The sequence below is a fragment of the Triturus cristatus genome, chromosome 2_2 (genome assembly GCF_964204655.1).
Source record: "Triturus cristatus chromosome 2_2, aTriCri1.1, whole genome shotgun sequence".
NCBI classification, from domain to species: Eukaryota; Metazoa; Chordata; class Amphibia; order Caudata; family Salamandridae; genus Triturus; species Triturus cristatus.
Window position 1 is genome coordinate 994,592,191 of NC_140582.1, and position 13,726 is coordinate 994,605,916.

At 44.0% G+C, this 13,726-nt stretch overlaps 1 protein-coding gene across 1 annotated transcript in view; it reads right to left on the bottom strand.

Annotated features, from left to right (window-relative positions):
• The window catches only part of LOC146863045 (proton channel OTOP1-like), a 344,757-nt gene that overhangs the window by 122,478 nt on the left and 208,553 nt on the right, over positions 1-13,726 (bottom strand). Inside the window, exon 4 of the mRNA XM_085643335.1 lies at positions 143-201. Coding sequence (XP_085499461.1) covers positions 143-201 — 59 coding nt within the window. The remainder of the gene's footprint in view (positions 1-142; positions 202-13,726) is intronic.

Below are 13,726 nucleotides of genomic sequence, written 5' to 3' on the forward strand. Positions count from 1 at the left end.
AACATTTACACATTTCTCTTTTTATGTTTTATGTTCACTAACAGTTTTAGGTTTCGATTGAGGTATTTTTCGTACAACATAATTATGAATAGGGAAAATCTTAGGACAACCGCAAGTTAATCAGCAAAGTATGTTGAATTACCTTTCAATGGTTTTAAAAGACTGGATGATGTCCTTTGAGTGAAACCAAAGAAAGAAGACCTAAAATGGAAATAAATTCAGACAAGGGAAATTCAGATAGGAAATACATTTGAAATTGATAGACATACATTTTGTCAGTGAGGGCAACATACATAATCTAGACAATCACAATTTAAAATTTTAAATAGTATTGCGACATTAAAGAAAGAATGACATCGTTTGTGACTTTAGAATTATGGTGTGGGATTGTAAATCCAAGGATGTGGAATCCCTTTATGACAGGTTATCAATAATATTGTTAATGCAGCTGCATTCTGATGTCAGAACAACCTGTAATAAGAACATTATGTAACTACTCTGTTTTAAGAACTTATTACAGAGTATCATCTGTGATAATACCCTTCCTTCCCCTACTGGCACCTCACTTGTAGGAGGAGGAACCACTTCTGAACAGGAAGGCAGCTTCAGGTAGAAGAGACAGGCTACAGACTGATGCCCCAGCAAACTCTCTGCCGCAGCCTTTAAGGTCAGAGAGGTAATGGATAGTGGAGCAGCCAAATCACATTCAGAGATGAAGTCGAGGACCATGCATAGTAGGGCTGCTGCCTCACTGTCAGGGAAAATGGTGGGGGCTGAAGGTGGGGCTGTGGGCAGAGGGGCAGTGGCTTCACTTTGATAATATCCGAGGTAGATGTGTTTGAGGTAATATGTGTTGTAGAATAACTAATTAATTATTACACTTTAAATAAAATGTTTGAATAGTCTTACACCAAAATGAAAATTCAAGACCAGGACCTTCAGAAAAATGGAAACTAACTTGCTATTAGATTCTAATCAGAAGGTGGGACTTTGTCTGATGTCTTCATTGAAACCAAACTTCGTTCTAATTTTTTTCCTCTATGTGCCGCAGTGCAAGATCTCTGTGCACCGCAATCAAGGTTATGTGCACCTAGGCACTAATTATGCTTGCCAGCACTGCACTCAGAAATATACATCTAAAGCAACTACCACTCCAAACTCTTGTTTACCACAAAAGTGAAAAAACTGTGTTTAATAGGGCCTTGAGACAGTTATGCAATGTAGATAAAAACCTTCATGGCATGAATTGATTACTCTTGTGGCACCTACATCCCAGGTTTAAAAAAGGACAGGACTCACTAGATTATACCATTATACAATTTTACTGAACAGTAGGGTTGATGCAAGCAATACATAGGGGTTCCCGACTTGGCTGAGGAGGATTTTTCCCTAGACACCTCGGACGTATCTGGTTAGTAAGCTTCTTTAGGTATGCAAATGAAACTATTCGGTTGATCCATTAAATAAGAACCGAAGCTAGAACGTTGGCGACGCCATGTTGTATGGCCTTATACTTCTTATTAAAAACTGTGCATTTGTTGGACAACATAAACATCAGGATTGTGCCAGACTGATTCCATGCACACCCTCAGGATATGTTGGCCTATAGTCCTGCTAGCCAACAGTGCACCATCTGTATCCCAAACCAAGTCAGGTAACAGGTGGATTATGCAACCTCAAAACATGAGAACCCTGACTCCCCAAGGAAATTGTGATAATAGGTCTAGAAGCCTTTTGTTTGGTTGCTCATACATACCTAAAGAAATACACAAGCAATACACAACCTGCTATTTCAATATTTATTGAAGCATTGTGATTCTTGAGTAAAATACATGTGCTGCAATGATGATTAGGAGGAAGTAGATTATGAGAACAGTGAAAAAGATAAACAGCTCTACCATTGTGCTATAACAGTGAACATATGCTGACAAATCATTGTTGTGATATGATTTACTCCTACCTAGCACTCGCTAACTCAGTGGGTGATCTGCCAAAATCCCTGTGGGAGATCTAAATCCCCATTACCTGTAGGGTAGTGTCATCAGGGTGCTCATCTTAGTGTAGAGTCGGGCCTCCATCTTCACAGAGGCAAACAAAAATCAGCTGGGCTGGAATTCCGATATGCAGCTACCTCAAAGTGTCAGCGGAGTACTACTCTGATATAAACAGAGAAGTGGTCCTGTATATATATTAAACAGCACCCATGCTGCCATTTCGAGGCCTCAGTTAGGCTGCAATTGTTTATTATAGTACGATAGCTATGTCACCTATAGGACAACAAGATTTGTGCTGTACTGAATGTTCAAGGTGTCATGATAGTGTGGCTACGAAGTAGTAATGTAAGCGATGCATTTTCAGAGAATGCTATCCTGCACAGACACCTACTCAAATGTATGTCAAATCTCATCATGTGTAAGAGAGAAGGCAACTTAAGAAATACGAGCATGTTAAATGGTGGTGTTTCTGACCAGGCCTATCCTGACCACGTGACAGCAGGGGCCTCCAAAAGAGAGTGTGCTTTTGGCCCTCAATATCTCATTAAGATGTCCTTGTTGGGCTCATTCGCAGAACGCAAAATGGAGACTGTTTGTTTCCATTTTGATTTAGCATATATGGATAGCTAGTAGCTGCTCTGTGGGCGTGTGTAGAGGTGAAAGGGTGCATGGTGTATGACCACTTTTGAGACACTAGCTATGATGCTGTTACTTGTTTGAACCTATGGAAGTGAAACCGACAAAGAACACTGTCTTTCTTTGACCTGGTCCTGTTGGTATTTCTTGCCCTTTTATCAGCTCAGGACCATTAATTGACTGGTGGCTGCCAGCCAACAATAAACTGGATCCTTCACAGACCAGTCAGTTTGTATCCAGAGTGCTAATAGAAACATTAAGTAAAACAATGTATGTATTAGTGTAGTGCATTGATTCAAGTCCGTATTTGATATTTTCCAGTATCATTACGCGATGCATTTGCAAGTAGGGTTCTCTGCTAGAACACCACAGCACATCACTTTTGGATAGTATTTATATTGACAGGGGCATTGTCCTCAGACAGTTAGTCATTCATTATTTTCGTTTTATTTCCAGCCTTTAACAGGTAATCTGATAATGTGGAACACGGGTCGAGCTCTACATTGACACCACTGCTGAATCCTGACCTACATTTTTCTTATTTTATTAAATCCAAGAAATCAATGCCTCTCGTGCACCCACCAACTCTGCATTCTGCTCCTGGAAGTCACGTTCCACCCTTGAGTGATTTTCAAAATTATTAAACTGCTGTGCTCTCGGTCTTCTGCTTAGTTACTTGGCTCCAGGGAACCAATATGGATTTGACAATTGCCAGCTTTACCTTGGCTGGTTAGAATTCAAACGCATCTCAATTTCACATCAGTCGAGTCTGGTACTGGCAAACCTACTTGACTTTGCTAAAAGGATAAAGGGCCCTTAGTGATATCATGTTTTGATACCACCTGCAACAAACATACAAGTGGCCCTGTTGGCACACATAAGTCTGCTTTTGATTTTGTCCCCGTTTTTATGGGGGTTTTTTCAACTTTATGCCGGGGTTTAGTTAAATGGAGGCCAAAACTGTGGGGTCAATTAGGATGTTTTGGGGGGATCGGCACCGCCAGCATGGTGGTGGCAATCCGCCCTACATCCTTCCCCGCCTGCCAACAATTTCCCCCCGCCATATTAGTATGGCGGGGGGGAGCCGGCGGACGGAAAGACCGTCCGCTGGTTTTCCGCCGGTCATACAGGTGACCGGGCGAAAAAGGGGCTATATATGGTGGCGGTGTATGCTAGGCACCTCCATTCATATTAGCATGGGCAGCGGTGCATGGCTTTCCATGGCGGAGACCCCGCCATGGAAAGCCATGCGGAGTCTGCTTTTGGGAGCCCATTGCGGGCCCCCAGGGTTTTGGGCGGTGGGGGCTCACATGGGGGGGTACCTATGGTACCCGCCTGAATTGTCATGGACATGGTGGCAGGCACCTCGTGGTGCCTGTCACCTTGTGCATGACAATGCACACAGTGCATTCCCGGCACTGTGGCGGGCGGTGCTGTGAGCACTGCCCGCCACAATGCTGGGAATGGAGGATGCCACCGCCATCCTAATCGACCCCTAAGTATTAATGCTCCTTGAACTTCCTGTCAATTAAAACACAGTGGATCAGATAATTATTTTCGATAGGTTGGACAATTGAAAATGGGTATCTAGATCAACCATGGTGTAGATTGCTTACTTTCTTACGAATCACAGTTACAAAGTCATAATAAGTGCAGATAAATTATCTTCCAGAGCAGTGGTCAGATGCTGTACCCTAAGGCTCACACCTCTCTAAGCTCTTTTTCAACATTTACAACTGCCTTTGGCAAAGCTCCTGCAACAACACTACACATACAGTATTCAGATTAGGTCAGCTACTTCAAAGGGTTGCTTGGGTCATGATGAAAGTTCTTTGACCAGTAGGCGGCGATGTCTAGGGAGCAAACATGTTGAACACAACTTGAGTGGTGAGGAAGGTGTTCTAAGTCACTCGATCTTACTCAATTTATATCTTTTTCCAAGTGAGAAAAATAAAACAATAAATACATTATCAATGCCCCACCTAATTTAATTTTAAATATACGAGACCCTAAATACATTCCTGCAGCCACTCTCCTCTCATTAAAGAGCTCTGGGCGAGCCAGACTAGCTACAAAAAATGCTGGTGAGGAGCAGCTTCTATGAAGAAACAATTAAAGTAGTCCCTCTGAGTAAGAAGCCCAAAGTGTGGGGATATTTCAAATGCCACAAAACTGACATAGTCTTTTGTTTGTTTACTGCAGCTCTTGTAACACTAATAAGAGTGCTTCCAAATGTCTGTGGTTATCTCCAAGATCACATCAGTGTTAACCATCTCCTGCATGACTACCGCGTGGCATCAGTTCATGCTGCAGCATGGAGAACGCAATCTTACACATCATAAACGAAACCTTTCAGACCATAGATCAAGATGACCCCTAGCCTCCCAACATTGCTGGACCTCTCAGCTGCCTTTGTCACAATGGACCACCCTGCCATAATCCACACCCTGGACTCTCAAATGAGATTCATCAGCAATGTTTTTCACAGGTCTCCTCCTGAATTTCCATTAAACACCAATTTGTTTACATGGGCACCTGCAGATAACAAAACATCCCTATCACATGTGGAGTCCCCCAGGGTTCGATATAGTCTCATGTAATTCTCAACCTCTACATAGAGCCTCTTAGGGTCTCCATTACTCACAGATAACAGCATCAAGATTCACCAATAAGCAAATGATACACAACTCTACCTAAACGTTTCCTTTGCTCCAAAGACATCCAAGGATTCAAGCACTGCTTACACCTCATCCAGCTCTGGATGTCCAGGACGTACCTGAAATTCAAGCTAACAAAGACAGAATTTGTGTTATTTTCCAAGAACAACAAGCAAGGAATTGCTCAAAATGTGCTCAATGATATGAACCTTGATAGATTCAAAAACAACTTTCAGCATATGCCATGTCACTTGGAATCACCTTGAACACCAACCTCTTCCAAATGCAGCCATGTAAAACTAACTCTAAAAGTTATATGTGGAAGCAAGTCTCAAGTGTAGTATCTACAACAAAAGCTTGCAGTTATAAAGGATCATATTAACAACTTTCAGTCGAATCCCACTACACACTAACCAGAAATCACTGCTCCACTACAGCATGCCATATAATGGCACCTTTAAATGGCTATGGCAAGGAGGTAAATCATAGCAGTCCAGGCCCCAAAACTTTTACATTCTTCAAACTTGCTCTTTAGAGCAGAACCAAAGTACACAAGCTTCATAAAGCTATTTAAAATCAATCTCTGCAATGAAAGTGCACACCAGAAGGGGCTGCAACCATAGTTCCCTCTAACATGCACGCTTGCGCACACACAACCTTTCTCCAGCACGCATACACACTCCCAAAGGGCGCACAGCTACAAGAGAACATTCATCAGCCCCATACTTAAAGCAGAAGAGTGCTCAAAAAATCAAAACGGTCACTTTCTTGGTGAAGTGTGCAGCACTTTGGTAAGGGCGGCTGATCGGAAGTGCAGCTGCTCTGCCATGGGCACATTGGATTTGCCAAACATCACATGGCTTGAGGCTGCTACACCTGCCACTTGCTCTGCCAGTGTCGGGAGACCATGAAGGTTTTGCTCAGAGGTTTTTGGTGTTATGGCTTAAACTGCAGACTTTGGTAGCAGGGAATCGGGTACAAATCCCGGCCTGCTTCAATTCTGTTATTTTGTGTCTGGCCCCCACAAAGGTTTTCTGAATGTGCTTCATAATTTGCTACATATTTGCATTTAGTAATTGAGCTACTTGTAGTGTGTGACTTTGTCCTAACTCGCTGGGGATTATAAATAGCTAACCCAAACTGCACTGTGCACACACAACTTCCCCTCCGCTCCCAGTAAGACTGAGGGAGAGGAGAGGCAGCTTTAACCCCCATAAAAAGTTTTTAAAAATGCTTTACCGAGCTGTTCGTTTTCAAACCCTGTCACTCTGGACAAATCACGGATAAACAATGAGTATGTATGCCTTTGTGTAGTGTAACAGGTGCTCATTTAAAGCGCTCCAATGCCCTTGGGCCAAATTCGTGCTATATAACACTGAAATAAAACCGATTCAATGCAACAGCATTTGTGGGCACATGCAGGAATTAATGTCTGGTGTATAGCATGTATTTATTGTAGTGGAAGTGGTCTGCATTTCATCCACAGTAGGGGTGGCTGCTCCCTTTATGTGAGTGACTGTTTTTCAGTTCATGTTTAAAAACACTCACTCTTAATAAATACCAAATAATGTGATTTGCAAAGGAGAAATGCGTCCGCATTGCAATGTTGAAGGCAAGCCTATCGTTTTTTAACCTGATGTTTGTTGAATGTTTTACAGTCCAATCAAGTTTAAGGGCTCCTGGAGCCAGAGCCAACCCATGGCTCGGCTCTCCCTGTTAAATTCTTGGCTCGTCCACATATTGTCCCAGGTACTTCTGCTATATTGCTATATTCTGTGTCCTGTGCATGAAACAAGCACAAAGCAGCAACATAGGTCACAGCAGCTGCTGATCTGATGGAAGCCTTTTGCTATTTAAACATGTATTCAAAATGAAAGCTGGGCAGAAACACAAATAAGAGTGCGACCCTTTCCAAGTCATGCTACTTACATATGGTCCTGTTAGAACTTGTGGAGTTAAGGGAATGAATGGCTCTGTTAGGCTGTTATCCTGTAGGTGCTGATCTTAGAACATCATGAACACTTTTTCGAAGTCACCATGAAACCACTACAAAGTCCTCATTGGTGTGTGACATTTAAAAACAATTTACGGCAGGAACACATAAATTGTGGGTCAAGGTGTGACAACAGAAAAAAGATGTCGTAAAAAGGAACTGAGTCATGAAAATCAAAGTCTGGCTATCAACTTATACGTTTACTTTTTTTAAACCTCTGTTGAGAAGAAATTTACAACAAGGACAAAACGTGACAATAAACGGAGCTTGATTGGTCAAAAAGACAGCATTTTAAAACACCTTATGGGGTTAAGAGACTTTCTGTTGAGATCTTTGTGCACCCAGCAAATCTCAGGGCAGAATACTAGCATTGAGATAACTCTGGTGGTTAAAGCAGTTGCTGGAGAGATGTGAGTTTTGTCTAGTTACAGTTTTGACTCATAATGGGTTAGTGTTTCTTCTGCGAAGCAAGTTGTATAACATGCATGTCTTTACTATATGTAAATAGGTGAGTGGATTTTTGCTTTTGACACAAATCCTTTTATTACTTGCAATTCGATAATTAAAATCCTTCTAATATAGCACAGTGAGCTATAAACCAGCATCAACAAACTGCAAGTCATGGGTTTGGAATGTTCCTGTTTTCTTTCTCAATTTTTCATATAAGGGTGTTAAAAAGGGTTATTTTGCGTGGTAATGGTATCTTATAATTACAGACAACCCCAAGTACTATGTTACATTTTAAATCCTCAATGTATGTTTCTCCCAGCAATCGATTCTTAACATGTACTGCTTACCTTCATATAGTACTTGCATATAGCTTATATACAAGGGGTGAACAAAGTCTAAAACCTGCCTCATACTATGAAGTGATAAGCTTTGTTTCCCCTCCATTGCATTGGCATCTAGGTATTAGGTTACAGGCAGCTCGGAGTCAAGATCATTCTTGAACAAAAGGAGGGCTGATTGCCCTTTAAATCAGGCTTTCGATTTCAGCCAAGCTGGAATTGTAAATAAGAAAGCACCTTCACTGCCTGCAGATTTCTGCTCGGAACTGAAAGCCGACAACCTGTGGGTGCTGCTCAATGTGTCTTGTTGTCAGCAAATCACAGTGGAGCATGTTTTACCGGATCCAGCCTGTATCCGAGTCCGGCTTAATAATGAGTCATTATGTATTAGTTGTAGGTTGCTCAAGCTTGAACCTTTCAAAGGATCACCTCATAGTGGTACCCACTCTGAATTCCACATATTCTGATGGCTGAAAGATCAGCATTAAACATACCTGAAAACTGTAGACATACAGTTACTCAGAAGATGCTACAACATCATCTAGCACTTACGGGTGAGAAAGTTACCTTTGTGGTTGAGGATCATGAAGCATAAAGAACAGAAATGTTCTATTCATGGGTTAACTTCCCTGCAGCAAATGAATGTGCAAGACTGTTTCACACTTACACTGCAACTGATGTTCCAAATAACTATACGGCTTACGAAGCACTAGAAATACTCTAACATACCAAGAACATAAAAGTGTGTTTGAAGGTGCCCCATCACGCACTACAGATGAAGTTAGATTAGATCCTCTTAGCAATGGAGGAGGATCATGGCCAGTCTTAGCCAGTAAAACACCACATCCAAACATCACAAATATGACTGCACAATTAAATAGTTTGAAGCAGTGTTTGCCCATATGGGGCCCCAGGAAAAGCACAGGATTCTTATAATTTGCTTGCCAAAGGGGATGGTTCCCATTATGGAAGACTGCACAACTTGGGGTACAGTCTTCGATACAGTATATACCAGAACTTATGGTACACCCTCATTAGATGTTTGGCCAGAAGTGCTTAAACCGATTTAAAATGAGTACGGGCAGCCGCTGCCCTGGATTTGGGGATAAAACTGATGGGCAATTCAACCGCACTATCCGCCATTATGTTGGGTAACATTAAATGGGAAGCAGCATCATTGGCTATATGCCAGCGCCTAAGGGTTTTTGCTCTGGGACAGCAGGAGCACCAATTACCTACAATTATCAAATAAACCAATGCAACAGTAGGTAGGAATAATTTAGGCGCCAGAACTTGCATACAACAAATTAAGAGTAATTCTGAAAAGGATAACTCAAGGCAAGCACCTAAATCTTCCACAAAGAAGAAGTGGGATAGTATGAAAAGATAAAGAGAAGACCAGGGGCCAGATATACAACAGCTTTTTCTGGCCGCAAACAGGTAATCAGCTTGTTTGCGATGGCAAAATAGGTCTGCCCTATGTACAAACTCTATTTTGTGAGTCAGTAACCTATTACAGACTCGCAAAATAGGGTTTGCGACACACTATTAGGAAGGGGCGTGCCAAGGGTGTCCCTTCCTAATAGCAAGTCGCACCTCAATGTATGATTGTTTTGCAATTGCAGTCGCAAAACACTCGCAGTTTACCACCTACTTCAGGTAGGTGGTAAGCCACTCGCAGACGGGAAGGGGTCTCCAGGGGATCCCTACCCCTTTGTGACTGGTAGCGATAATATATTTAAGAGCAGGCAGTGGTTACACGGACCACTGCCTACTCTTAAAAAATGAAACAGTAATGATTCATTTTTCTTTTTTAAATGCATCCTGTTTTCCTTTAAGGAAAACAGGCTGCATTTTTAAAAAATGCTTTATTTAAAAAGCAGTCACAGACACAGTGGTGTGCTGATCCCAGCAGGCCACCATCCCTGGGAGTGCTAGCCATTCCCAATGGGGTTGTAAATTGCACCTGCCTCATGAATAGTAATGAGGCAGACTATTTGCGACCCCATTAGGAATCTTAAACAGTGTCCGAGACACTGCTGTAAATTCCAATTTGCAAGTCGTACTGATACACATTCATCTCGTTCCTTTCAGGGGTCATCGGAAAAATGCTTGGGGAGAGGTGGACATCAGAGCGCTGATTAGAAGAGTACGTGAAACCAAAGAAGGACCTCACAATGCTCATCTGACTACATCACAAACAAGCATTGGCAAAGCCAATAAATCTCGCCTAAGGGCGAGCTATGGGCTTTGGCAATCGGTGTGGTGGTGAACGAAGGATCGGTTGAAGGTGGTGAATGGGAGAGCAGGTGGGGGTGGTTAACAAGACTGGTAGAAAAAGAGTTATGATGCAACCAGCGCTGGCTGCTTCATAGCGCTTTTTTCCATTTTGACCACTGGGGAATGGGAGGTAGAGAAAACAGGGTGTTAGAAATGGGGGTCTCTAGTTGATAATGGCTTGCACCTTTGTCCAAATAGGGACACTTGCTTCTAGTCAGGGTAAGGGGCTACACTTCTAAAATAACCCCTGCTCACCCCCTTGGTAGCTTGGCACAAGCAGACAGGCTTATCTCAGAGGCAGTGTGTAAAGCATTTGTGAACACATACAGTATATAAGTGAAAACACTACAAAGGGACACCACACCAGCTTAGAAAAATAAGTAATCTTTAATAGACTTAGCACAAGACCAAACGACAAAAATCCACAATACTGTAATCAAAATAGGTCTTTGAAATGGTAGAAATAGGTTATTTCAATGTAGATGGTAAAAGCGACACTTTACTCTCAAAGTACCTTGGGTGCGTCACGCAAAACAAACAAAAGGGTGGCAGGTAAGGTGATGCGCGGTTCCTTGCTTCGGGGGAGGTGATGCATCGGTTCCTTACTGCAGCGCAGGGGAGGTGATGCGTCGGTTCCTTACCGGAGAGGAGGTGATGCGTCGGTTTCTTACTGCGTTCCGGTTACAGTGCGACAAGATGGCGTCTTGATGAGATGCGACGATACGATGCGGCAAAATGGCGTCTTTGATTTGATGCAACAATGTGGATGCGATGCATGCACGCCCGACGGCCGTGCGGCTACTCGGTGAACTCTTTAGCTGTGACAGGCCCTGCGACACGCTTCTGCGGTGATGCAACGGCGACCTCTGTTGCGGCGACATGTTTCTTCAGTGAAGCGTCACGCTTCGTCGGTGATGCGACAGCGAACAGCTGCGGCGGCGACACTCTTCTTCCTCAATGCATCGTGCTTCTATCTCCCAGTGACACGCAGTCTTCAGCGAGCCCAAACAACAGCAGGCACCTCACTGCAGGTAGAATTCCCAGCAAGGGAATTCAGGGGGAGCTAGTAGTGAAGTATTTGTGTCCCTGAGACTTCAGAACAGGAGGCACGCTCAGCTTCAAGCCCTTGGAGATCTTCCTCAAGATAGTAGAAGAACACATAAAGTTCCTTTTCTCCTTTCCTTGGCAATAAAGTAACCACTGCAGGCCAACCCCAAACAGCAAAGGGTCAGTCTCCTCCTTCACCTTCCTTGGTTCTTCTCCTTGGCAAAGGTTTGTCTTGATTCCAAGAAGTGATCTACAGTTCTGGGGTCTGGGCCCCAATATTCATACTGCACAATCCTTTGTCCTCTGAAGGCAGAGGGTGTCTGTGCCTAGCCAAAACCAGTTCTGTCCTCCTGGGTGCAGCTTCCTGGCAGAAGAAGGAGACAGCATTGTATGAGAGCAGACCTGGCCCAGGTAGCTGAAAGGAAATCTCCTCCCCCTAATCTCTATTCTATGAGGGCTCAGGTCAGTGAGAGGAAATCTCCGCCCCCCTACTCTCTATTAAATGCAGAGCCTATTCAGCCCAGCCCTGACCCATCAGACTGCTGGAGCCAAGGCCCTCTCCAGCCCCCTGTCACTCACAAACTAGACATGGAATACACAACCCTAGCAGACATATGCTGGATGGTTAGGCAAGAAAATACCTACTTTCTAAAAGTTCAGGCATACTAAACTCGAATTTCTACCTTGTTTCCACGGAAGAGGTGTGGCGCCACGGCCAGGGAGACTAACTCCGGAATCTGGGGATCATGGTTCGATCGCCGGCGGAAGATTAGCCCAGCACCATGTAACTTTGGGCAATAGCTTGCTTAATCTTCCTGACGGCCCCCAGCGCCTAGAGACCCTTATGGGTGATTGTTCGCGCTTTACAAATGTGGATTATTATTATTATTCCCTTCAGTTAGGATTATAAGATGTTATAATCAAACTGCCATTCTGGCCTATTGGAACAGGTAGCCTTGCAATAGTGAAAAACGAAATAGGCTGTAATTCACTATCAGGACATGCGACACACATCAGGGCATGCCCTATGTCCTACCTTTTACATACAATGCACCCTGCCCTTGGGCCCACCTTAGCGGTGACTAATATGTAGAAAAGGGAAGGGTTAGGGACTAGCAAGTGGGTGCAAACAATAGTTGATGGACAGAATGCAGAACAATGTCATACATTCACCCCGGTACAGAGATCTGGGCCTAAATCCTTCGTTTTTTTGCTCTCCATGCCGTTCCAGTTTGAACCTAGCCATAAGCAAATCAGTCTTGACCCTAAGCCTCATTGAAACAGTCCAGCCCGAACTGCCAAGCCAGGTCCTCCGTGGACTGGAAACGAGCATCCTAGGACCGGTTTTGGGGTTTCACCCCTCTTCAGCCAGGATAGCTTGATTCCAGTGGCATGGAGAGCCCGGGACCCACGTCTGGGCATACCCTTCCCACTCGGGGTGACAAATGCAAAAACAACAGTTGATGGACAGAATGCAGAACAATGTCATACATTCACCCCAGTACAGAGATCTTGGCCAAAATCCATCGTTTTTTTGCTCACCATGCCGTTCCAATTTGAACCTAACCATATGCAAATCAGTCTTGACCCTGTGCCTAATGGGAACAGTACAGCCCGATGCTACCAAACCAGATCCTCCGTGGACTGGAAACAAGCATCCTAGGACCGGTTTCGGGGTTTCACCCATCTTCAGCCAGGATAGCTTGATTCCAGTGGCATGGAGAGCACGGGACCCACGTCTGGGCATTCCTTTCCCACTCGGGGTGACAAGTGCAAAAACAACAGTTGATGGACAGAATGCAGAACAATGTCATACATTCACCCCAGTACAGAGATATGGGCCTAAATCCATCGTTTTTTTGCTCACCATGCCGTTCCAGTTTGAACCTAGCCATCTGCAAATCAGTCTTGACCCTGTGCCTCATAGGAACAGTCCAGCCCGAACTGCCAAGCCAGGTCCTCCGTGGACTGGAAACAAGCATCCTAGGACCGGTTTCGGGGTTTCACCCCTCTTCAGCCAGGATAGCTTGATTCCAGTGGCATGGCGAGCACGAGACCCACATCTGGGCATACCCTTCTCACTCGGGGTGACAAATGCAAAAACAACAGTTGATTGACAGAATGCAGAACAATGTTATACATTCACCCCAGTACAGAGATCTGGGCCTAAATCAATTGTTATTTTGCTCACCATGCCGTTCCAGTTTGAACCTAGCCATATGCAAATCAGTCTTGACCCTGTGCCTCATGGGAACACTCCAGCCCAAACTGCCAAGCCAGGTCCTTCGTGGACTGGAAACAAGCATCCTAGGACCGGTTTTGGGGTTTCAC